Genomic DNA, 25,193 nt, shown 5'->3' on the forward strand with positions numbered 1-25,193 from the left:
CTTTGCTTTGTTCAATGTTGTCCAATTGTTTAATCAGCCAGTTTCATTGTCCGTTACAGGGAAAATATCAGAGATGTTTGTTATTCGGGTGTTAAGTGGTTTGTAATTGCACGAACTGAAGACGTGATGAGTTGTCGGAATGTCTAAGATGACTAGAGCACAAAGAACATTGAATTAGTTGTGCCATACCGTACAGCACACACTTATTATTTCTATACAATTGCATTAGGTAGGTATTAGGTATTGCACTAGAAATCGCCTTTTAGAAAATAACTCAACAAGTTACCGGAACCAACCAATAGAATGTCACAGTGGTACTCACGTGGTTTCAGACTTTTACTATTAAAACCAATTACGTAGTTAGCACTTTCTGCAACTTTTATTTTTTTCTCTGATTCCAGAGAGGATTTGTAACGGCTGGCGCCACCTACGACCAAAATACTCTAACGTTTTCCTTCTTTTCTATAACTCGTCTGAAATACTAGTACTTTCCCAAACATGAAAAGAGAGAGAAAGAGAGAGAGAGAGAGCGACAGACAGCAGACAGACAGACAGACAGACTGACAGACAGACATAGACAGACAGACAGACAGACAGACAGACAGACAGACAGACAGACAGACAGACTGACAGACAGACAGTGATAGGGAAGATACAGAGAGACAATTCGATGAAAGCAATTCGATGACCAACTATGTCAATTCACTAACACTAAACCAAATAAAAAATAGTATATTTTTCCATTTAAAAATCGATGCTTTTCACGTGTCTGGTAACCCAATGGAAAAAAAATAGTTAAGGATGTATCTGTGATTCTTGGCACTTGCCAAGTGGTATTTAGTTAGCTTAGGGTTCAGCAGTGATGATTATTTTTGAAAGGAAAGAAAGGCCAGTCCAATATTTCGAGTTGCAAAATAGAATATTTATTACAGGTACTAATATACAAACACCTCAACCCTCCCCCACCACACACACACACACATACATACACACACAATTATATATATATATATATATATATATATATATATATATATATATATATATATATATATATATATATATATATATATATATATAGACACCATGTATGTGATGGCATGCATACATACATACATACATACATACATACATACATACATACATACATACATACATACATACATGCATACATACATGCATGCATGCATACATACATACATACATACATACATACATACATACATACATACATACATGTACCATGCACATAGTGGTGTTCTGCTAATTCTATACAAGGCTCAATCGATACCGTTGGTGGCAGTGTACTCAAATATTCAATTCGTAAATGTCAATTTATCCAGTGGTATTCAATAAACATGAATTTTTCAATACCATTTTTCATCTTATACAATAATTACATTGGTTTAACGTACGTGTTACATGACAGAGTTAGTAGTCTGTGCAAATCTGTACCAACAAGAGTTTGATGTCTGGCATTTCGTATGGACGTATAAAGATCCGCCTTTGGAGAGAGAGAGAGAGAGAGAGAGAGAGAGAGAGAGAGAGAGAGAGAGAGAGAGAGAGAGAGAGAGAGAGAGAGAGAGAGAGAGAGAGAGAGAGAGAGAGAGAGAGAGAGAGAGAGAGAGAGAGAGAGAGAGAGAGAGAGAGAGAGAGAGAGAGAAGACATTCGCTGGCTGTGTGATCATATCGTAGTCATGAAATCCACTCTCAATTGGAATTCTTTTACAGCTAGCCATGTTCTTCTCTCGGCCTTGGTCCCGGGCACACACAAGAAGAAAAACGTTGATATAATATATGTTTTCCTTGATCAGTTCATGTCCGTTCGGTTAGCGAGTGTCCTACTCGCTCAATAGGCCACGCAGGTAAAACAGTTCCCTCAACAGATTGCGTTCCTCTGGAAATGGAAAGATAAAGAAAAGATTATTCAGTGGTGATGAGGCAGCGCAGACAGTTGAGAGCGCTGGCTATATGGTGATAGTTATATGCAGTGCTGGACATTATAGTAATGAAAGCTTTACACGGTAGGGTGACTAAATCATGTGATAGTGCCATGTAATGTCACGGCCAAGGTTGCAAACTCCCATCAATTATCTAAGGGACGAAGAATGTTATTACCTGATGCAGTCTACTTAACAACATGATAAACTCATATATTTAGTTCGCTACAATTCACTACCTACATACGCTGCAATAAAAAATGATGAGGTTACACTTGTATTCATCTACAAATTACAGTCGTAATTGCATGATACACTTTATATCTCCATGTATGGACTACTTCCAATACGCAGGATACATTTGCCATTGCCATTTGAAGGGATGAATGGTTTTCAGAAGCCAGAATAAACCCGAGATACATTGGTTTATAGACAGGAGATATCTAAAAGATGGCAAAATAACAACAATAAATCTAAACCAAAGTACTAACTATAGATATAATCATGTAAAACTGACACATTTACTTACTTGGTGGTAGTCTGTCGCTACCTTCAGGTTCTGGTCTTTCTTCAATGTCACTTCCTTTTGGTGGTATCATATCATCACTTGGAGCATCACTTCCTTTAGGAGGAGTGGGACGACGTCCTTTCCCTTTGCCACGTCCCTTTTCTTCATCATCTTGTTCTTCCTTCTGTTTACCCCAACTTCTTTCCTGTGGTGGTGGTCTCATATCGCTGCCTTTTGGTGGTTCATCATCGCTGGATCGTGGTGGTGGGAGGTCTGAGGGGACATCACTTCCTTTAGGAGGAGGGGGACGACGTCCTTTCCCTTTGCCACGTCCCTTTTCTTCATCATCTTGTTCTTCCTTCTGTTTACCCCAACTTCTTTCCTGTGGTGGTGGTCTCATATCGCTGCCTTTTGGTGGTTCATCATCGCTGGATCGTGGTGGTGGGAGGTCTGAGGGGACATCACTTCCTTTAGGAGGAGGGGGACGACGTCCTTTCCCTTTGCCACGTCCCTTTTCTTCATCATCTTGTTCTTCCTTCTGTTTACCCCAACTTCTTTCCTGTGGTGGTGGTCTCATATCGCTGCCTTTTGGTGGTTCATCATCGCTGGATCGTGGTGGTGGGAGGTCTGAGGGGACATCACTTCCTTTAGGAGGAGGGGGACGACGTCCTTTCCCTTTGCCACGCCCTTTTTCTTCATCATCTTGTTCTTCCTTCTGTTTACCCCAACTTCTTTCCTGTGGCCGTGGTGGTGGTGGTCTCTTGTCGCTACCCGGCAGCGGACGCATTTTATCCACAATGTCCTCAGCTTCACGGAGTACTGAAATGTATAAATATTCTATCGTTCAACTTATGTCTTATTTAAGTATACTGCACCCTGTCTCAATATATATCTGCTAGTGCTTGTATAAATTTGATATAGAAAACGCACGTAGTTAATCATAGATACACAATCACATGATTTATGAGGCGTGGAATATTACAATTAAAATCACAAGACAAACATTTTATCATCTGGCTCAACAAAAATCTTACTAACACTACTACATGTTATCGTCTGGCTCAACAAAAATCTTACAAACTAGGATATTTGTCGAGCAAGACGATACAATGTTGCAATGCTAGTAATTTTTTTGTTGAACTAGATGATACAATGTAGCAATCTTGGTAAGACTTTTGTTTAGTCAGATGATAAAATGTAGCATTGTTAATTAGATTTTTGTTGAGCATGGCGATAAAATGTAGCAGTATTAATAAGAATTTTGTTGAGCCAGATGACGAAATGTAGCAATGTTAGTAAGATTTTGTTAAACCAGATGAAGTTTTGTTTCAGGTCTCGTGATTTCCATTGTATATCCATTGTATATTAGAACAATCACAGAGCAACATTTTGTACATAAGGCAATCACAGAAACCCCTACATGAGACAACCTATTACAAGTCACTACAGATAACCACCTGAACAAATACAATCTTCAAGTATATCATTAATTGCTCAACTCTTTCCAATACAGATAGGTAGCCCTACTTTGGCTACTCTTCACGAGACCATATCAACAAAATCTGAAGATTAAAGAAAAAAGTAAAACTTGAAAAATAAGGCAATCTTACCGGTCTCCTCGAACATCAGTTCCTCGAGATCTCGCTCCAAGTCAACCCGTTGATCTGGTTGGGGTGGTCGACGATCCGACGAGGGTGGTGGTGGCCTGGCCTGTGTTAGACCCAAAACTACACAGATTAAGATGACCTTCAACATGGCGACTCTTGATGAGGAATTCTGAAAAGAAGAAGTATGTGATGATTAAACAAATTATGGAGTATTATGCTAGCATTATTATTTTTTTCTTTAGAATATTTCACCCCGACACTTCGAATTACAATCATTTCGACAATTCTCAATGTTTGCAGTTGCTTTATTATATAAATTTTAGTGCACAATGTTTGATCATGGAGATAATGTGTAAAAAGTTCACAGACTACAATGATTACGAATGATTTTTTAAAAAAATCGAAAAGTGATATTTGTTGTTGTTTATATTTGTTTGCGTTCATTAATTCAAAACCAAATAGCGATGTATAGGTTTAATACCAGTATCCAAGGGAACGATGCCGTGACAATAAAATCCCCAGACCCAAACTTCCTTAGTTGCGATGTTACTTTCGCTCAACTATGTCATATTAATAGAAGACTAGTGTTAGTTGTCGCGTAAATAAAGTAATGAATTAGTTCGATTCTGTTACTGCATCTACGTCTATTTTTCTTGCCTGTCCAAACTTTGTTGGTTGAATTAAGGAGTATTTCCTGTAGCCTTAACATTATTATTTCTTGTTAGAATGCTTTTGCTTTAAAGTCACGTGATTTTCCGTATATGAGACTATGTGAGACTAGTGTCATTTTGTCCTCGAATGTGAATCCGATTCTGAATCCGAGGCTAACTTTGTATACGTTATAACCACAGATAAAGTGATCACATTATAACCTTTCACCTGATACGGTAACAATTAAGATGTGTTTGTTGATCGTTGCTTCCCCAACGCGTCACAAGCATTGCGGCATTTGTTTACGCTGCAGGGTTTGTAAGAGCTACAAATCTAAGAAAATATCCCTAGGCCTGTGTTACCCTGGCTAGCTGCAAACGTTACTTTATACAACAACAGAACATCTTAAAGCTATTATTTCATCCTAACAATTTAGTTTTTGGATTTTGACGATCTTGATCTTGAGAGGAAACGTATACCATCATGCACAATTTCGATTTTCTAAATCATGACACGAACGAGGGAAACCTTATTACTGATACCGAACAGACCACAGAATCAAAAAAATTTGATTTTCTTATTAAAATCATGACGTGATAAATAGTAAACTGTTATTACACATTTTGGACACATGACAAAATCTTAAACGCTCAATGATGCAAACAGATCTTGATCGAATAAAAATGAAAAACGAGTTAAAATACTGGAAGCATATTCAAACATTTACTCACCTACTCTCTTGTCACTTCCAAATCCTGTCTAACTCCGACTTGCTAAATTCACAGAAAATTTACCTTGTTATATAGATTCCCAATTTAATTAACAAAGGCGTGAAATCTTAGGGGTAAACATTCACCCTGAATAGGTCATTTTGGTGAACTGGTACTATTTGTCGCCATTGACGTCACATCACTATGATCTTTGCCAGGTGGTTCTATTTGAAGAGTTCTTTGTCAACCTGTGTTTGCGCATCCTTTTGTTTTTAGCATACTCTCGTTTATTCAAGCGTCGCCAACTTTAATTTTGCACCTTTTATGTGTTTCACTTCTTCCGGTCCTCTGGTTCAATTTAAAAGCTCCAAGATCATATGTGTTTTGTTTTTTGCTTGTTACACAAATACATTGCTAATATAATTCGTTTTGCTTTCTCTCTCCACTTGTTGTTGACCGTTCATTTTCCAATCAATTACCCAAAACGGGATGAAGAGGTATGAATCAAGTGAAATCAGTGCCTCGTGCATTGAGTTTAGCTTCCACGTGGATTGTTAAAACCACAAAGAGTTGTCCAAGTAACCGTTTACTTCTTAAATAGAATATGACTTAGTAAGTCAGCTGATCTCAGTCTTACTGATGAAATTATCCTTAAAAATCCGTCTCCAAAATAATACTTTTCAAAGAGGGAGAGAAACACAAAGTCAATAAGGAAAGTATATCGATGGACGTTTAACAAAATTATTCACCTACCGTCTCTTGTTTTTAGGTGCCTTTTATTTTACTAAATGTATTGTGCAAATTTATGATACTGTTGACGTTGATTTGGAAGATTTTTTTGAAATCTTATTCTCTACAGCCAGCTAGTGTAACTTTTGTAAAGCTGGGCTTGCAAATCACACAATTGCTTGCACGTAGCTTCACTTTTCACCGTTGGCAAAGTTGCAATCACTTTTACTGACAAGGTAATTTTCTTGTAATAAGTTACCAATTGGCATCAAATCCAAATATTCAATAAATACGTTTCACAACATCTTTTAGGTATTTATTATCTAGTAACTAAGTTATTTTACACTTTATTTCTCTGTATCTTTATATTCCTGCTCTCAAATTGGATATTGTACGTGCAATTTTAAGTACTATGTTGTAAGCGTCAATGGAGTTTGTGTACTTTAAACGCATCGGATTGGCGTGGATGTCCTGTGACAAAAGTTTCTCTCTCAAAACTGTGCGATTAAAACACTCCAAATAATAACTCAGCTGCTGAGAAAAGTACACAGTCATTGAATTGAAGTTCGAAGAGAAATGGCGCTTGATTGTCCAGAAATAGAACTGGCCTCTTCACGCTAAATCCTGTTCTAAATTTAGTCACAAATACAAAATAAACCAAAGCCTTTGTTATAGATTTACAGGCTTTGTATTTAGTAGGGTAAACAATCTCAGTGACGGGTCTTCCTTTCTCTTTTGTCGGTCAAAGCTAAAGAACTAAGCCGTACAACATCTAATAACAACCACATTGTGTAATATTTGGGTTTTCACAGTTTCTCATCAAGGGTTCATGCATAGCTTTCAAATCGTATATGCACAATACAAGACGTAGTAGGGGATGTGCTGACGTGTGGACAGTTTCCGTGCAGTCATCAAATACTGTACGTCACCTCGACGTCCTTCTCGATGACCAATTTTCAGAATGTGTTCCATCGCACTACGTTTCCTCAAGATCAGCAATGTGGATCCAATTGAATGAAATGGTTTCAAACTCGTTATAAAAGTGAACTATTTACCAATAAAAAAGATACACAGATTTCTGTCTTTAAATGTCTGGTTGTTCGTCCATCCATCCGCCCGTCCGTCCATTGACAATCCATTCACCCGCCTACCCACACAGTCAGTCAGTCAGTCTGTCTGTCTGTCTGTCTGTCTGTCTGTCTGTCTGTCTGTCCGTCTGCCTTTTAATGTCTGGTTGTCCGTCCATCCATCCATCCGTCCGTCCGTCCATTGACTTACCTACCCACCCATCATGTGTCTGTTTGTCCACCCGTTCATCCTTCCATCTGTCCGTCCGTCCCTCCGTCCACCCATCCATCCGTCCATCCATCTATCCATCCATCTATCCATCCATCCATCCATCCATCCATCATCCATCCATCTATCCATCCATACATCCATCCATCCCTCCCTCCGTCCATCCATCCATCCATCCATCCATCCGTCCATCCATCCATCTATCCATCCATCCATCTATCCATCCATACATCCATCCATCCATCCATCCCTCCCTCCGTCCGTCCGTCCATCCATCCATCCATCCATCCATCCGTCCATCCGTCCATCCATCCATCCATCCGTCCGTCCACCCATCCATCCATCCATCCATCTATCCATCCATCCATCCATACATCCATCCATCCATCCATCCATCCGTTCGTCCACCCATCCATCCATCCATCCATCTATCCATCCATCCATCTATCCATCCATCCATCCATCCATCCCTCCCCCCGTCCATCCATCCATCCATCCGTCCATCCATCCATCCATCCATCCATCCATCCATCCATCCGTCCGTCCGTCCACCCATCCATCCATCCATCCATCTATCCATCCATCCATCCATCCATCCATCCATTCATCCATCCATCCATCCATCCGTCCATCCATCCATCCATACATCCCTCCGTCCGTCCATCCATTCATCCATCCATCCATCCATCCGTCCATCCATCCATCCATCCATCCCTCCGTCCATCCATTCATCCATCCATCCATCCGTCCATCCATCCATCCATCCATCCATCCATCCATCCATCCATCCATCCATCCATCTATCCATCCATCCATCCGTCCGTCCATCCATCCATCCATCCATCAATCCATCCATCCATCCATCCATCCATCCATCTATCAATCCATCCATCCATCCATCCATCCATCCATCCATCCATCAATCCATCCGTCCATCCATCCATCCATCAATCCATCCATCCATCCATCCATCCATCCATCCATCTATCAATCCATCAAAGTGCGTTCCACCAATCTACATATTTTAACAGAAAACATCAACTTGACATATTCCTATATTTAATACCTGAGTCTACTCTTGAAACGTATTCAGATTAGGTTTTTGCTTTTATTTGCAGGAACCACATATATTTTGCTTAAAATTTGGCTTTACGAATAACCCTACAAGTGATAGATTCATATATCCGTCAGTATTCCGGTCGTCAGATGAGCAAAAAACATTTCTTATATTAAACATGAATTGCATAAGATCATTAATAAATAGATTATCATTTCCAATGAATTTGGGGAAAATGTGATTGTTATGGTTACATAATTTTGTTCCCGTCCTTCAGGGCCCAATAGTGCAAGTCATGTATAGATTCAAAAACAAGGGAATCTACATGGGATCACGGGTACCAGGGACCATGTTTACTCATTCATTGTTGATTTGTAAATTATACTAGAGTGTATTACAAACAGACATGGTAAATTTAACTGTTGTTTGCTAAGCGTAAGCTCCGGATGTATTCTCTTGAAATGTCAATGAAGCATTATATGTAACGGTTGACTGGGCTTACCTCCAATTGTATAACGGAAGTGTACATACATACGGGTCTCACAAACCAGGCAATTGGTTGCAAGACACTTCTCGGTGACGAGAAATTTCACTGAGGTACATTCTGCAGGATGTAGATTTCAAATTTTCTGCACTATGTAGATTATATATGTTGAACTTAATGGAAGTAGATTTCTGTAGGAATGTACATTTCATATGAATAGATGTAGATTCCATACTTTATGAATATATGTAGATTTCAGACTATCTGCTAGAGGCAGATTTTAAAAATGTAAAAAAATCTCAAGGATGTATATTTCATACAGTGAAGTGATGTAGAGTTCAAACTTTCCGAAGGGTGTAGATTTGATAATAATTAATTTCTGAAAGGATTAAGATTTGATTCATATGTTCTAATGGGTGTAGATTTCATGCTTTCTACTGGAACCCCGGCGATGTAGATTACGTATTTTCTGCAAGGTGTAGGTTTAAAACATCCTGAGACTGTTGTTTGCTAAGCGAGACCCCATGATGTAGGTTTCATACCTTGAATGGTGTAGATTTCTGAGCTTCAAGCTTAGATGATGTAGGTTTCATTCTTTCTGAAACATACATGTAATTTTTTGTATATTTCATAGTTACTCAAGAAGTGGAGATTTCAAAATTTCTGGAAGATGTACATATTAAACTTTCCGCGGGATCTGACCTTTCGTAAGGTTGTAGATTTCATGGTCAATACGACTGCATCCAACGACGGCAACTGTCGGATGTTAATTAACCTCTATGTAAATTGAACAAAGTGTCATTCTGACCGAAATTAGCTTAGAACCTTCAGCGGCTGCTTTTGGAAATGTTACTCTTGTATATTATGTGTATGGGGATATCCAATTTTGGTATTTCCAAGGTAATCATTTCAAAAACAGAAATCTGTCTTTTTATTCCGCGATTCGATGCAAAGAAAAGGATATTTCAACACGTGACAGCATATTGGTAAAATGAAATCGAAGTAGTCAACAATTTTCCCCTGACATAATTTTATCGGCAACGTAACTTTGCAGTATGGACGCGATTGTCAAGCTTCGGAGTATAACCTTGTTTAGATCACGTCAATATGAAGAAATATCACGTTCTGTCCATGTGGACGTCGAACTTGTTTTTATAGTTTCGACTTGTTGTGGATTGTTACTATGGTAACATGAGAAACATCAACTGTGACACCCACCACTGTCTTAGATATAAAGCTTGAACTCAATGAATGTTAATCACTGATGAATATAGAGCCATCACGCTGCCTTTTTTTTTTTTTAGAAATTTACAGAAAGGGAAAGTATTTCACGATATAATATAATACGGTCTTGTACCATATGGTATGCTTAGAAATATCCCATTGTCTAATTCACATACGTGTACATATAACATACTAGTATTGAAAGAGGTGTTTATTGTGTGTGTAGGTAGTGTCACGATGGACCGATTCAGTTTGTGTGTTTAGTCATGGGGGGTTACTTGATATCATTACCAACGATTCGATTGCAGTGATCGTACAAGATCCGTATATTTTCCTTTGTGTCACGATAAATTTGAAGTACTAAGTAGATTGATGTTTTGGTCAACCTATATGTGTAACATTTCTACCATCAATAATCGCCACTACTGGTTACTCACGATCTCGCTATAATATCATACAAATCCATGGTTTATGTTTCATAAATTAAACGTTGACTCATCAGGTGCAGTCAACGAAGCTGGTCTTGCAAAAAGCTGTTCCTACGCAATTTTCCAGTAGGTGGGCAATCCTTTTCGATCGGTAGCGGGAGAGGAAGATTACGGCGGGGGTCCTGATTTTGATACAGTGGTAGGGGAAAACATAGAATTGTGTGGGAGGGGGCCATTGTGTACGTCAAATGAATTGTTGGTATAGTGGAAAGCACAAACGTTTTGCTCATGGGGAGTGGGTAAATCATTCACATTATTGGATGTACGACAGTGGACTGGCGGGCAAGTTAAAATCCAGTGGGAGGGGAGGGGGAACAGATATCCTTCACCATCAGTGGTTGGGCCCATAAGAACAACTAAACACCCTCCCCACAGTTTTCTTAGGGGCGATTCTATTAAAAACATCATTGTTTGTCAGAAACAACATATTGAACACATATTGCCTGGCCATGAGGGCTATAGCACCCGTTTATTACACCCGAGGGACTGTGAGTTACCAGAATCACATGCTATTTCCCGAGGCCAAAGGCCGAGGGAAATAGCATGTGATTCTGGTAACTCACAGTCACGAGGGGGTAATGAACGGGTGCTATAGCCCGAATATAGGCCAGGCAATATGTGTTTTATAATATACCTCATGCTGTGAACTCGCGGTGGCAGACGACATCGTCAGAAGCTGCCATTTTGACCTGCTGTGAACGCGCGGCGGTCACGTGACCATGTAAAAATTGATGGGACTATTTCCCCAAGGGAAGTAGTCATTCTATTTTCCTATCACGTGACTGATTCTAGCGAATCATGGCACAGCATTATCACTAGGTATATTATAAAATTAATTAAAGCACAAATCTGTCCGTTGGCTGCACCTGCCGTCATTGACCCCAATGGACATATACAACAAAACAATATTGCATACAGAGACCAAAGTTAGTCATCGAAAGGGTCGCGATTCTACACTATATAAAGGCAACATTTTCGTTACTTACAGTCTCTCTATCACGTGACTGTGCTTATATGTAAAGAACAATGATAATAAAGTGTATTTGTAATGTGCCTGTACTCAGGCGAGTTCCAGGTACAGGTTCTGATGCTAACAATTATTACCCCTGACACAGAGCTATAGCGGATCATCTGCCCTTTATACTTCCTCAACTCCCTTGGAAACATATAACCCACTACAGCCTTTGCAAGTGCAGAGGATTAAAGAATTCACATTGTAACCTCTATCCTACCAGGTACCCAATTGTACTGTTGGACTGACTGTGGCACGGCAGTCGTTGTTAAAATCCTGCCGGCAAGGCCTTTTAGTTATTCAAAAACAAACGGTGGCGGCGAGGCTAGAACCTGCAACCACCTGTAGATTCCAAGCCGGCCTCTCCAACCAGCTTACCATCAGCTGACCGTCACAAATGGACGGAGTGTGTGTTTGTATGTTGCTCCGTGGTTTTTCTTCAAATTACTTGTGCTTTCCGATATATTGTGATGAAATTAATTTTAAAATCGTCTTTTAATGTCATACATGAACAATTGTACTCACAGATCGAGCACTCGATATTGGCTTACATGCACCTCTATATAGTTGTTCGCAATGCATATGTAGTATCAGGAGAACAAAGTACGTCTCCACTGAAAATAGTTTAACATTGACGTAAAATTCCGCATGCGCAATAACCGTCTCGCAACTTGTCAGTTTGAGATCGTTTGGGGTTTTTCCGTGGCGTTCAAAGGGTGTATGTCTACAATCGACTGTTTTATATCAAGAGATAAATCAACCTTGTAGAGTACATCGATGCGTTGGCTTATCTTTTGTTTACAGTTTACAATTTTATGGTTTCAATTTATTTAGCTTATTGAGATTCTTGAGGACGGAACGCGACAGGTGTTGTTGACCTCAATGTGACCTATCATAATGATATCATTGTGTGAACATCATACAGAGACAATCCACCGCATTCTGTTATTTATTTGAGAATAGTTGTATAAAGCATATTTCCAATTTGGAAAGGTTTTTATCAACTTAGCTACATCAAGGTATTCCACCATTATAGCCCGATAAATTGGACACATTATAAAAAGACAATGCAAGTTGGTCCAAAATTCGAACAAGGGTATTAGTTAATATTGGGAACAGTACTAGTATGTTTACCAAACAAATGGTGTTACTTTTCCAAGTTCAATTTGTCATATCATTCAGAGTACCATGGCCAAAACTAGTAAATATCTATCACATATCACTTTCGTAAGAAGTTACAGTGTAACCCGCTTTCCTTAGTAATCTGCCGTGTCACATCAGGCTGGGCACCCTCGCCCGCCCACTCCTTCGAAGTGGTGACTGATAGGACGTCCCCACCGTGAAACAACGTAACTTTACTTACAGTCCTCCGACTCAAGTTAAAGCCAGTTCAGACAATGTCTAACAGTTTATTTTGTTTACACATTTACAGATTTATTTCATGGGTGAACTATGAACGTAGTAAGAATACCGATCTGTCACACGAGTGTAGTTGTCCACTGTCCTGATTCTCGACACACTCACGATCAAAAACTAAAAAGTGTAGCACTGGTTGTTGTTATTACTAAGGTGTATTGTTGTATTGTTATTTCAAACTCACTGTTTCATAATTTTGAAACACCACCCCTACCCCCACCCCATACATAACTCCAAAACGATGCAATTTGTGTCTTGAGACAACAGAACGCCAATTTTACTGACATCATTGGTTTTTCAAAAACATGCCATTAAACTATACTCGTGATTCCATGGAAACATATGTAAGTGCTGTCAGAGCCTGAGCTGCGTTTTTCAAAATATTCGTCTATCTGGAATCTAAGGAACAGAATGATTCGCATAGTGCAACAAACCAGCCAGACGGTTTTCATACATCATAGATCATAGAAAATTCTCGAAAACTCACACCATGACGACTGTTTCATCTCGTCCTTGCACCGAGTCAAATAAATGTCAAAAGGTACGCTAAAATTAAGATAATAGCTTCCATAAGATATATGACAAATCAATCAAAATAACACCATTGTGACAAACATTGCTAACCTTTGACCTATAAATACATTTACGAGAGCTTGATCTTTGCAAGTCTGTACATATGTTAGGAGGGAGGGATTTACAACGTGACTGTCTGGCCAAAATTCTCCTCACTAGTTATTTTTGTCAGGTGTCTGATGGGGTAATCTAAAGGGCTCCTTTGTTAGTCCCCCTACTCAGTGTTTGTTTTCCGAAAATAGTACAGCCGTTCTTAGCCTAGAATCCAGATGATTAGGGACTTACGAATTCAAAACCTCAATCCGCATGGATTCCAGGCTAAACCGTTTTCAAATGATCTCGACAAATCGGTCCCATCGCTAGACTTTTTATATTGTCATAATACCACATAACAGAATTTCTCACATTGGTATGAACATTTTCTGGCGGGACTATGCAAATTAAATAGAGTCAATCAACAAAATGTGATACATTATCAAATACATGAAAGCTGTACGAAAGTTTTGACATTTATTCACACAGGCGTTTAGTAAATCGACAGCGATGGTGTGTTGCTTTTACGTGAGAATTTTAAGATGATTGTTAGTTAACAATGTGTCGAAATTTTTTTAGAATTAGAGTGTTCATTTGACAATTGTCTGCGTTTAGAATTTTCAGAATTGATAGAGTTCATACAAAATGCGATGGAGCATTTCCGAATTAATAACATTTTTGCAAATCAAATCATCCATCCCGCGTCATCTCAATTTATTTCGTCGTGAGTACTGGTAGCTGGCGTACAGTAGGACGCCCCCATGTGGTCGACAATCCAGTACGTTTCATACTGTACGTAGACTGACCAATACATTTCATCTCTAAACCCTGTCCCTGTTGAACGTTTTATAAGACACTGCTAATATTGAAAGATGTAAATTTGGTGATCCGCACTATTACAATCGTGTAAGCAGCGGCAAACTTGCCATACATAAGAGTAGCACCAGCAAATTCGAATTCTCTTATTTTGCTTTGTTGTGGTTTTCGTATGTATGTATGTATGTATGTATGTATGTATGTATGTATGTATGTATGTATGTATGTATGTATGTATGTATGTATGTGTGTGTATGTATGTATGTATGTATGTATGTATATGTATGTACATGTATGCATGTACATGTATGTATGTATGTATGTATGTATGTATGTATGTATGTATGTATGTATGTATGTATGTATGTGTGTATGTATGTGTGTATGTATGTATGTATGTAAATGTGTGTGTACGTGTGTATGTATGTATGTATGTATGTATGTATGTATGTATGTATGTATGTATGTAAATGTGTGTACGTGTGTATGTATGTATGTATGTATGTATGTATGTATGTATGTATGTATGTATGTATGTATGTATGTATGCATGCATGTAGGTAGGTAGGTACATGTAGGTATATCTGTGTATCTATGTATTAATCTATGCATGTATGTATGTATGTATGTATGTATGTATGTATGTATGTATGTCTTATATTCAAGCTAAATAGAACACTGTTCCCCATTATATCAGGACACCATAAACATCAATCGATATGACACACTGTACAAACATATATAAACAAGACTTAAGACATTTATTGTTTTGTGTTGAAGTGTGTCCGTACCTGGTCACGTTGTAACACGTAGAGGCATGAGAGGTGGTTTAAGGTACAACACCATAAAATACTAATATATCTCAATAAAACTGCTGAGAGACTAATCGACTACAGTAATTACTTCTAAACTACATGGAGCAAACTGCCTTATAGTGATATTTTTCAAACCCTTTAGAGCCAAACTACAGTGTCAAAGAAACTTTTTAAGACTGAAATTGTTTGCCCAGCTTTGTGAAATATGAAATAACCTTGTCCTTATAAACCGTGTTAGTTTTCTATAATTTATTTATTTGTTTTACCTAGACTATTTTGAAAGATGGTGATTTGGCACCCATTTTGAAAGAAATGGAGAAAATGTTTAACTCTGTGTTGTTTGAAAATTGTATCATGGTGCCCAGAGGAAACCCAGAGAAAGACAGCAAATGTAGAACTGAGAGATTAGATTTTCATGAAGTTAGAGAGGACGGAACAGTGTAAGGTATTTCCCTAACAACAATATGACATAAGGATGTACCATAGGGGTTAGATAATTTACCCATAACGACATATCATAAAGTTAAACAAATTACATTTTAACCAGGACACAGTTCCCCATTCTATATGAATTTACCTCATTTGCATGATTTTATCTATAAATTTGAAGCCTTGTCTGCCGTTTGTCTCATCTCGACTTTGGCTTACGATCAGAGATAAAACACATTCTTCTTTTACACGAACCGTACTGTACAAATAACTCATCACCATCACCATGGCTTATGCTGGTACATGGAAGTTTTCAAAACAGGAGAACATGGACAAGTTCCTCGCCAGTACTGGAATGCCGGCTGACAAGGCGAAAGAAACAGCATCAACGGATTCAACCATAGTTTGTGGTAAAGACGGAGACATGTATTTCATCAAGGAGACCATCAAAGGAAAAGTCTACGAATCCAAATTCAAAATGGGCGTGCCTTTCAAACTCGACGTGGCATTTCTTGGCCTCAATGAAACCGTCACCGCCACCGAAGAAGGGGATAAGCTGATAGTTAAAGGTAGTTTGACCGAAACGCGTGAAATCCAGGGAAATACTTTGATCATCACTCTCACCAAGGATGGCATAGCGGGAAATGGCAAACGTTACTACAACAAATGTTAACAAACTTTCCAAAGAGAGATGACAAAGGTTACTACCTATAATACTGCTGCTGTGAGTTGAACCATTAAAAAACTTTAGAGACTGACTTTCAACAATTGTGAAACAGCTCCTTTCAACCTTGAACTTCAATCATTGACTGTTCTGCAACCGTGAACTTGGACCATGCTATATTTGCCTGACGTGTATATGCTAGGGACCCGTGCTTAGACGATCTAGACACAAAAACTGTTTGCATTGATTTCAAATCAAGTTTTGATTTATTCAGACGTGACTTTAGCAAAAAATACACATGTAAATCTTAAGCTATTTTATTTAGCATCTAAACGCTTTACATAATTAAAGAGTGAGCACAAGTTGAAAAATATGATTAATGATGTCAGTTTGTGTTATTTCCTAGCCTGTTTTCATTTCTTTTTAACCATGTTTGGAGTTTTAAACCTGTACTCTTGCTGCAACTGGAATGTTTTATTTTATCAGAGTAACCAAATATATTCACTAAATTGGTCAGGTACTTATCTTTTAAAATCGTATTTGTTAACCAGTGGTCAATATTAACCATTATGTCGTGTAGTGGCAGGTTGAAATCTTGAGTGAAAGCGTGGTTTTAAATTTGTCGCCATGTTAAAACTGTACTAGTTTTGTTATCATTTTTGATCAATCACAATATATTCAGTGAAAGGTGTTCAAATACCAATAATTAAACATTGTTCGTGTTAATCTATGGTCGATTTTATCCATAAGCAGTACAGGAACAGGTTGATTGAATAGTAATCGCCGTCGAGGGCGCTGTTTTTGGGTGCAGACCCAAAAATCAATTTGATTTGATTTATCATGTATACAGCTACAAAACCATGTTTACCCATAGGTGATTCAATACTGTTCAGGATGTACGATATTCTGAGTAAGTTACTGTACCTAACAAAACATTTTCAAAAAAATATGTTCAGTTGCAGCTAGTGCAGTATTTAAAGGCAAATTATTTACTCTGATACAAGTTGAGAGAAAGGGAGAAGAGAAGAGAAGAGAAGAGAAGAGTAGAGAAGAGAAGAGAAGAGAAGAGAAGAGAAGAGAAGAGAAGAGAAGAGAAGAGAAGAGAAGAGAAGAGAAGAGAAGAGAAGAGAAGAGAAGAGAAGAGAAGAGGAGAGGAGAGGAGAGGAGAGGAGAGGAGAGGAGAGGAGAGGAGAGGAGAGGAGAGGAGAGGAGAGGAGAGGAGAGAGAGAGAGAGAGAGAGAGAGAGAGAGAGAGAGAGAGAGAGAGAGAGAGAGAGAGAGAGAGAGAGAAAGGGAACTTGTGGGATAACTGTTTACGAGCTCGAAATGATTCGTTTTCTTTTCAATAAGTCAATGTTGAGTCGTCCCTCCCCCCTCACTATAAAGTTTTCATGATACATATAATAGGTGAACATGATATGTAGATACCAAAACGATATCCCACCAGTAACCCTTTATTGAAGTTTGCGAAATATTACAAACTATAGACTATAGTATTGCTTATGTATTGTAACTATGTCAGTGCTCGAATTTAAGCGTAGTCGAATTCTACAATATCTAGAGCACCTTTTGGGCTATCGGTAACAAACGATCGCATTCACTTGTATATCATTAGTTGCTCAAGACCCTTGACACCGAAGAAAAGACGCTTACTAAATATGAACCTATAAATTTCTCGTACTTTGAACATTTACGATGTTGAATGATGCCATACAATAAAACACTCATTTTCATAAATGTAAAACTGTCTAATGCTCAGACGCTCAGGGTTCCAAACAACCTTGATAAGGGATCCACTACTTTCTTCACACCGAAATTATTTTCCCGAAAATTCAGGTTTTGCATAATATTAATAACATGGGAGGAAAACCAGGTGTTTGGGAATCAGCCTACGGACGGACGTCGGCGCTGATGGGATAAGTACACAGAACTTTAAAACAGATCTAGAACCAGAAGACCACTACACACCTGTTAAAACAGTTTGGATTTCAACGTTGTCCGTGAGATTATGGTCGATCCCTAAATTGCGGGCTAAAAGTTCAATCAGCCGACCAAATAAATCTGCCTAATTTGCATAATTTTGCTTATAAATTTCAGGCATTTTTGACTCTTCGCTGCACCATTTCTGCTTGACGACCAGAGAAAGAATCAGCACAATATTCTGTTCGAATACAACACCTTCAGTCACACAAACAACACACCATGGCTTACGCTGGTAAATGGAAGTATCATAAACAGGAAAACATGGAAAAATTTCTCCTAGGTCTCGGGATGCCTGCCGAGAAAGCCAAAGATATGGCAACTGTTGATTCATTGGTCGAGTGTGGGAAAGCTGGCGACTCCCTTTTCATCAGCGCCACGGTGAGAGGGGAAACTACAAAGCAGACATTCAAATATGGCGAGCCTTTTAAACTTAACGTGCCGTTCCTCGGAATTAATGAAGTTGTGACAGCAACCGAAGAAGACAACAAGCTAATAATCAAAGGTACGGTGACCGAAACACGTGAAATACAGGGCGACATGATGATCATTACCCTCGTCAAGCCAGGAATTGATGTAGTCGGTAAACGTTATTTGAAACGTGCCTAGCATCCGAAGCTGCAGTAATGGTCGCATGATATGAGTGTCAGCAAGAAATTTTGAACTGCTTCGAATTACGACGGAAATGACAGTCAACGTGAGAAACATTTGCTCTTTTCAATTCTAGATTTGAAAATTCATGCTGGTATTTTGACAAAATACAATGTTGAAGCCGGATATTAACATCATAAACAGTAACTACACGTACCGGAGACCTTAGACAAGAAGACTTGCAATGGTGGCAGAGTTCAAAATTTGCGCTATTTCTGTGGTGATTTTGCATTTTTTATCTACATAATTCAGCATTAAAAAATAACGTAAGCAAAAACATACACGCCTGAGTATATATTTTATTGTACAATAATTGTGTTCGGTGTCCGAGCTCAGCTGGATAGAGGTCAAAATTTGTGTGTCTATAAGTTGAGCTTCGATAAAATACAAACGTATCATTGCTTTTTTTGTTACTAAATTGTAGTAGAAGTTTAACTTCATAACCTGCTGTTCGTACAATTATTAATATCGTCAAAACCTATAGCTACAAAGGGGTTATCAATGTGTCGTTACGCGGTCGGTGTACCAGACGGCACTTTGATTAGAGCTGCGGGCACCGTTATTGGTTCAGTGGTATTTCACCACAGTACGTTGGTCTGGTGATAGTGATATGCAAGTACACAATCGTCAGACGATAAGCTAATAAACTCACTTTAATGCATGACGGTTCATCATACAAAAAAAGCAACGTTGAACCATCTGATCTGAATTCATCAAATTAACGAGGGAAGTTCATTATCGCGGTTTTCTGAGAATTTGTACTCAGTTTTAGCATTTACTAGCTGTTCGAAATACAAACTGAATTCCCATCTCTCGTACATATACGATTCCTTTCCTGGTTGTACTGTTCATGAGTCGAAAAAAAAATAAGGTCGAAGAAAAAATAAATTTTAAGTTTAGGGTAATGGGGAAGATAACTTGAAGCGCTTATCAATATATCGCGCCCTCAGCGGTGAAACGAAGTAAGGTAGCACTCAAGGTTCTGAACAATCTGTAATACATGTAATACCTTTTTCATATAATTGGTATTTAATAGGTGTGGTTGTGTAATCCTTTGCGTCACTGATATTTAGGTCACAATGGTACATAGCATATATTATAAAGTAGGTAGGCCGTTCATAAATGAAATATGCCAATTTTAAATTTTCGAATTTTTCACCTTGTTTACAAGTATAATCCCGGAAGTATTATGCTGTACCGGGTAATGTTCTGGATATCTCTAAATCTGCAAAGTTGATGCATTTTAAAACGGTAGGCCTCTAACTATTGACAACGTGTACATGTCAATGGCATTATGACAATGAAAATAACACATAGCTGAGTATTTTGATAATCGTTCGACTCTGTACTTGTTTGCACACCTGTGAATTCCTGTGTTGACACGTCCTTACATACTACAGAAATGTCTCGTCAAAACCATGGCCATGTCGCCACTGTTTCTCATCTCCATTAAATCTGTAAATCAATTAATATCATCATCATCATCATCATCATCATCATCATCATCATCATCATCATCATCATCATCATCATCATCACCACCACCACCACCACCACCACCACCACCACCACCACCACCACCACCACCCGTACCATGCACTGCAACCATGGATACTCTTGAGACTTCAGAGAAGGGAAAAATATCAATGTGCGCTTGAGAATATGTGGCCACATGTCATTGGATGAAATCTGTAGTTAGGGCTAAATTCTAATATTAATTTTTCTGTCCTTTCAATTGGAAAAAAAATCTTATTGCAGTTTATATTCTATTAAAACTATTAAATGGTGTATTAAGAAGGACACAAAATCGTTACGGTCATCCAATATGATGTCATTTCGTTTGAGTTTGTGAAAATCTGTGACAAGGTTAGATGTCAGAGGACACTGAGTTACACGTAACTTCGTTGAGTAGGAACGCTACTCAAAACCCCACAAAAAGGATGTATCACTTCATAAATTCGGTGATAAGAAAGACCATAATTTATGCTCGAAAAGTATATATATTCAGACATCAACGTAAAGAATGATACGAACGAGAACGGAGTCATTGGTTCCTTGACACTTTTCATTTGACTCATGGCATTCCTCTGTGAACATGCGCACATCACCAAGTGAAATAAAGTTTCTATAACAGATTGTAATAATTCTATCGTCTGTTTTTAATTTCACATGATGTTCATGGGAACAGAAATTCATAGTCTTAGTTTATCAAAAATATGCTGTGTGTATTGGTTACAATTTTAGTAGTCATGTCACGATTTTATAACTCGCCCATTGTGTACTTCGATGATTATACATCAACAGTTCTCACCTGATCATTACGCCGGATTAGTTATAAACATTATCCACACTCTGTCAATATTTTTTACGATTTGTTATAGAGGTCAAATTACAACTTGATCAAGACACGGTCTGATTATAATAGACGAAATATATATTGTGTGTGAGAGAGAGAGAGACACAGAGAGAGACACACACAGAGAGACAGACAGAGAGAGAGAGACAGAGAGAGAGAGAGACAGAGAGTGAGACAGAGAAAGAGAGAGACAGAGACAGAGAGAGAGCGCCAGATAGAGAACCAACCAGTCAAACACACATACATCCATCCATCCATCCATCCATCCATACATACATACATACATACATACATACATACATACATACATACATACATACATACGTACGTACGTACGTACGTACAGAGACAGACAGACAGAATATGTGGGGTGGTGGTTCAAGAAAGGTTAGGGCGAGAAAGGTCAGACAAATGAGCAGAGATAACGTGGTTAGACTTAGACATTGAACTGAGTTTATAAACTCAATACTTTATCACTATCTGAATGGAAACGTTGGACGTTGGTCAGAGATGACGCAAGGTTACACCCATGTCGCGATAAATCGTACTTCGTAAAAAGCGAATAACACTCCAGAATAACTTGTCATTTTAGCAGTGTTTACATACTGACAAGTTTTGACGATAAATTCGACAGCAAATATACGACAATATAGGATGCTGAGTATTATTTTGCTGTATCATAGCCCCTACTCCGTGGACACTACATAGGCCTCGAATTCAGTCGTGGTGGGGCAAAAGCAAGAGCAAACCCTACACGACTAAATTCCTAGCTAGACGATACACGATTAGAGTGTCGGGCTGTACGATTGAAATACGTTAGACTACAACTTTAAATATGTCATAACACGAGTTACTGTTTTAAATACCAAAAATGCATAACGTTATAACCCATCATTACAGCAATCTCACAAACCAGAACACGTTTTTCAAAGCTGTACCTACATGTAACAGATATGTCAACTTCCTTGAAACAACTTATTAATTGTATTGGCAGATTTCATACGCTTTTTGGATAAACTGAACTTTTCAACACATGACCTTCGAAAAACAAAATGAGATACGTCAATTATACAAAGTTATAATATACCAACACTGTTCGACTAATAAAGGTGACTGGGCTTACGGTAAACTATGCCCAAAGCGAAATCAAAGGTATGACGTAACGACACCATGTGATGCAGTTTATTCAACGAAAGAACCTCTAGGGGCAAAATAAAAAACTGTAATAACATACGGACATAAGTTAAATTTAGCCTTTCCCTTGGTACATTGTACTTATTTCTGGATCGTTTGTATAAATAAACATTATTCATATACAGGAGACTTTGACAATTATGTGCTGAGTAATGTACGATGATAAATCAAATCACCCGCTTCATATAAAATTGACTCCAATATCTAGGTTTTTAAGCTAGAGGATAAGACCTAATAAAAATTGTGTGGTTCCGGGATCCGATTACGCTCAATTTTAGAATAGGTGGGGTAGGTAGATTTTTTATTTTATTATTTTTTCGTATGTGACTAGTGTCTACTTCAGGTAGTTAATGTTTTCCGTTGTTTTCCATATGGTATGAATTATTGGTTTCCTTGTACATCCATTACAGATTGGAAGAACAGTTTATATTGTCGTTTTAAGTTGATGTCAGTTTCCACATCCACTATTTCTGGCGAGACTTCACAACGATGGAAAAATTGCACAACTTACGTAAAAGTCTGAAAGCGGTAGATGACGGTAGGCCCTATAATATAACTTTTCGATAGAAAATGGTGTATCAGTGCAGATGTCGACACTTCACGATTGCTTCTTTTCCGGCTCGTTCTCGTTCATTGTAAGGCCTAAAGGACCTCCTTGCCAAGTCCTTGCAAAACTGCTAGAATATGGTTAGGTGAACGTTCGAAAACCAACGACGGATTCCGTACGAGTGTATATGCCACAAACCAACGATTGCGTGCCAACTTAGAACGTTTATAGGCCTGACCTAACCACTCTATCTCGAGATCTGAAAAGGTGAAAAGAATTACATATTAAAAATAAATTTAGTTAATTCTTAACGAAACGTGTTTTGAAGGAACAAACGGATTTGTATTCGCCGGATTAATTCACAATAACGAACGTTTTCTCTAGATTTGCTTCTAGGATTTGTGTCGTCTGCATCTGTTCGAAACGTGATTGTGTTTAATATGTGCAGATAAACGCTGGAACATTCAGTTGAAGTATCTATTTCCACATTGAAAGATTAAATGTATGGGAAGACAAAACATTTGTACAGATGTTACACAATTTCTTACTCCCTTTTCGTGATCAGGGATTAAAATATATTAGCTATATGCAACATGACAATCACGCAATCCGAAAAAATGAAGTTCTAAATACGTGAACAATATATATTATATTTATACATAGGGTGGAAGAAGAGACTGTTTCGAGCACGACTATGAACAGCAAAGCTCTATCGTTGTGGTGCGAATGGAATGTTTAGTTTGTACAAATCTTAACACATATTAGCCCCACATATATCTAGATACGACATTACGTCTATTGTGTGCTGTTTTGCGATTTTTCAACACTAGATGGCGTTCTTGCGGGGCAAATTCCGATACTGTATAAATGTATTAAATGGTGTAGTACATTGAGGTGACACTACCAATGCAACTATCATCTCGAACGAGGGCATATGACGCATCACTGTGAAGTGTGACACTAGTCACAAATTGTGCAATATTAACCAATGAGCTCGCGACAAATCAACCTGCGAAAAAGTTGTGAATATGGCGTAAATTTATTGATAAGTAGAGAAGTACTAACACTTCACGACAAGTAACAAAAGTACATATTTCAACTCTAACTGACTGTAAAATAACCGTACTGACAGTATAAGAAAAGTCGCACCTGTTTCTGTCACCATAGTCCCCTTGTCTCGATTTCTAAAACACCATAACCGATCATCTTCGTTTTCAGACGACTTTGTGACGTCATAATTCAGTTTAGATGTGTGTTTGGCCAGAAGATCACAAAATGTCACTAACACTGGATGTGTGTGAGCCTCCTCAACTTTTAGAAAACCTAAGTATGCTTTGAAACCTACAGGGAACAAAAAGGACAACTGTACTTGAAGTAGTGGATTTTTGTTTTTCGAATAAATAAAAAAAGAACAAATACAATTATAAGATTAAGATACAAGGAATGTAACATGGGGGATATGTGCATCGTCGTAAAACCACAGCCTCTTTTACGGCACCGTCCAAGTCTGCTAAGCCCCATGAAGCCGCAAAACTGTACTACTGTTAGAGCAAAAGATGTGAAAAATAGTTTCAAAACGGTGTTAATGGCAATAGAACGAAATTTATGTGAAGTCATCATGAAATGACTATCCAGAAGTTTATTTTTAAAAATACCTCTATTTCCTGGAGTTTCGTTCCCCTTTAAGCGCCACCGTTAGATAAATCAGTTTCTTTAAAATCGATCAAATGATATAATGTCTTGTTTATTTCAGTTGTAAATATCACTTGAAATTAATCCTACCTGTATCGTAACTTTCAAAACCCTTCATTAACAGACACCGATCTGTTCGGCCAAGAAATAATAAACCGAATATAAGTGCCTTGCCGATTCGAAGTAAACACGAAAATAAACCAAGCACCACGTTGAAGAAGAAAAGTAAATAGTTGGTGACATGGAAAACACGCCTGTAAAATGATAAAGGGGAAGACTAAATATCACACATACAAATTATAGGTTTGAGTTTTTATTTATA

At 38.2% G+C, this 25,193-nt stretch overlaps 3 protein-coding genes across 3 annotated transcripts in view; 2 read left to right on the plus strand and 1 right to left on the minus strand.

The window, feature by feature from the left end:
* Window positions 1–16,074: 16,074 nt before the first annotated feature.
* LOC144443663 (fatty acid-binding protein, intestinal-like) lies at window positions 16,075–16,461 on the plus strand. The gene has a single exon (XM_078133204.1). The coding sequence runs from the start codon at window positions 16,075–16,077 to the stop codon at window positions 16,459–16,461; it is 387 nt and encodes a 128-aa protein (XP_077989330.1).
* A 2,192-nt stretch (window positions 16,462–18,653) lies between these two features.
* Window positions 18,654–19,040, plus strand: LOC144443664 (fatty acid-binding protein 1, liver-like). The gene has a single exon (XM_078133205.1). The coding sequence runs from the start codon at window positions 18,654–18,656 to the stop codon at window positions 19,038–19,040; it is 387 nt and encodes a 128-aa protein (XP_077989331.1).
* Window positions 19,041–23,274: 4,234 nt separating this feature from the next.
* LOC144443665 (stimulated by retinoic acid gene 6 protein-like) overlaps window positions 23,275–25,193 on the minus strand; it is a 20,968-nt gene continuing 19,049 nt past the window's right edge. Inside the window, exons 19-21 of the mRNA XM_078133206.1 lie at window positions 24,962–25,125; window positions 24,329–24,520; window positions 23,275–23,438 (exon numbers count right to left, since the gene is read on the minus strand). Coding sequence (XP_077989332.1) covers window positions 23,275–23,438; window positions 24,329–24,520; window positions 24,962–25,125 — 520 coding nt within the window. The remainder of the gene's footprint in view (window positions 23,439–24,328; window positions 24,521–24,961; window positions 25,126–25,193) is intronic.

The sequence above is a fragment of the Glandiceps talaboti genome, chromosome 12 (genome assembly GCF_964340395.1).
Source record: "Glandiceps talaboti chromosome 12, keGlaTala1.1, whole genome shotgun sequence".
NCBI lineage: Eukaryota > Metazoa > Hemichordata > Enteropneusta > Spengelidae > Glandiceps > Glandiceps talaboti.

Excerpts from the sequence above, each read along its gene's own strand:
- LOC144443663 (XM_078133204.1), top strand. The coding sequence starts at position 16,075 with ATGGCTTATGCTGGTACATGGAAGTTTTCAAAACAGGAGAACATGGAC.
- LOC144443664 (XM_078133205.1), top strand. The coding sequence starts at position 18,654 with ATGGCTTACGCTGGTAAATGGAAGTATCATAAACAGGAAAACATGGAA.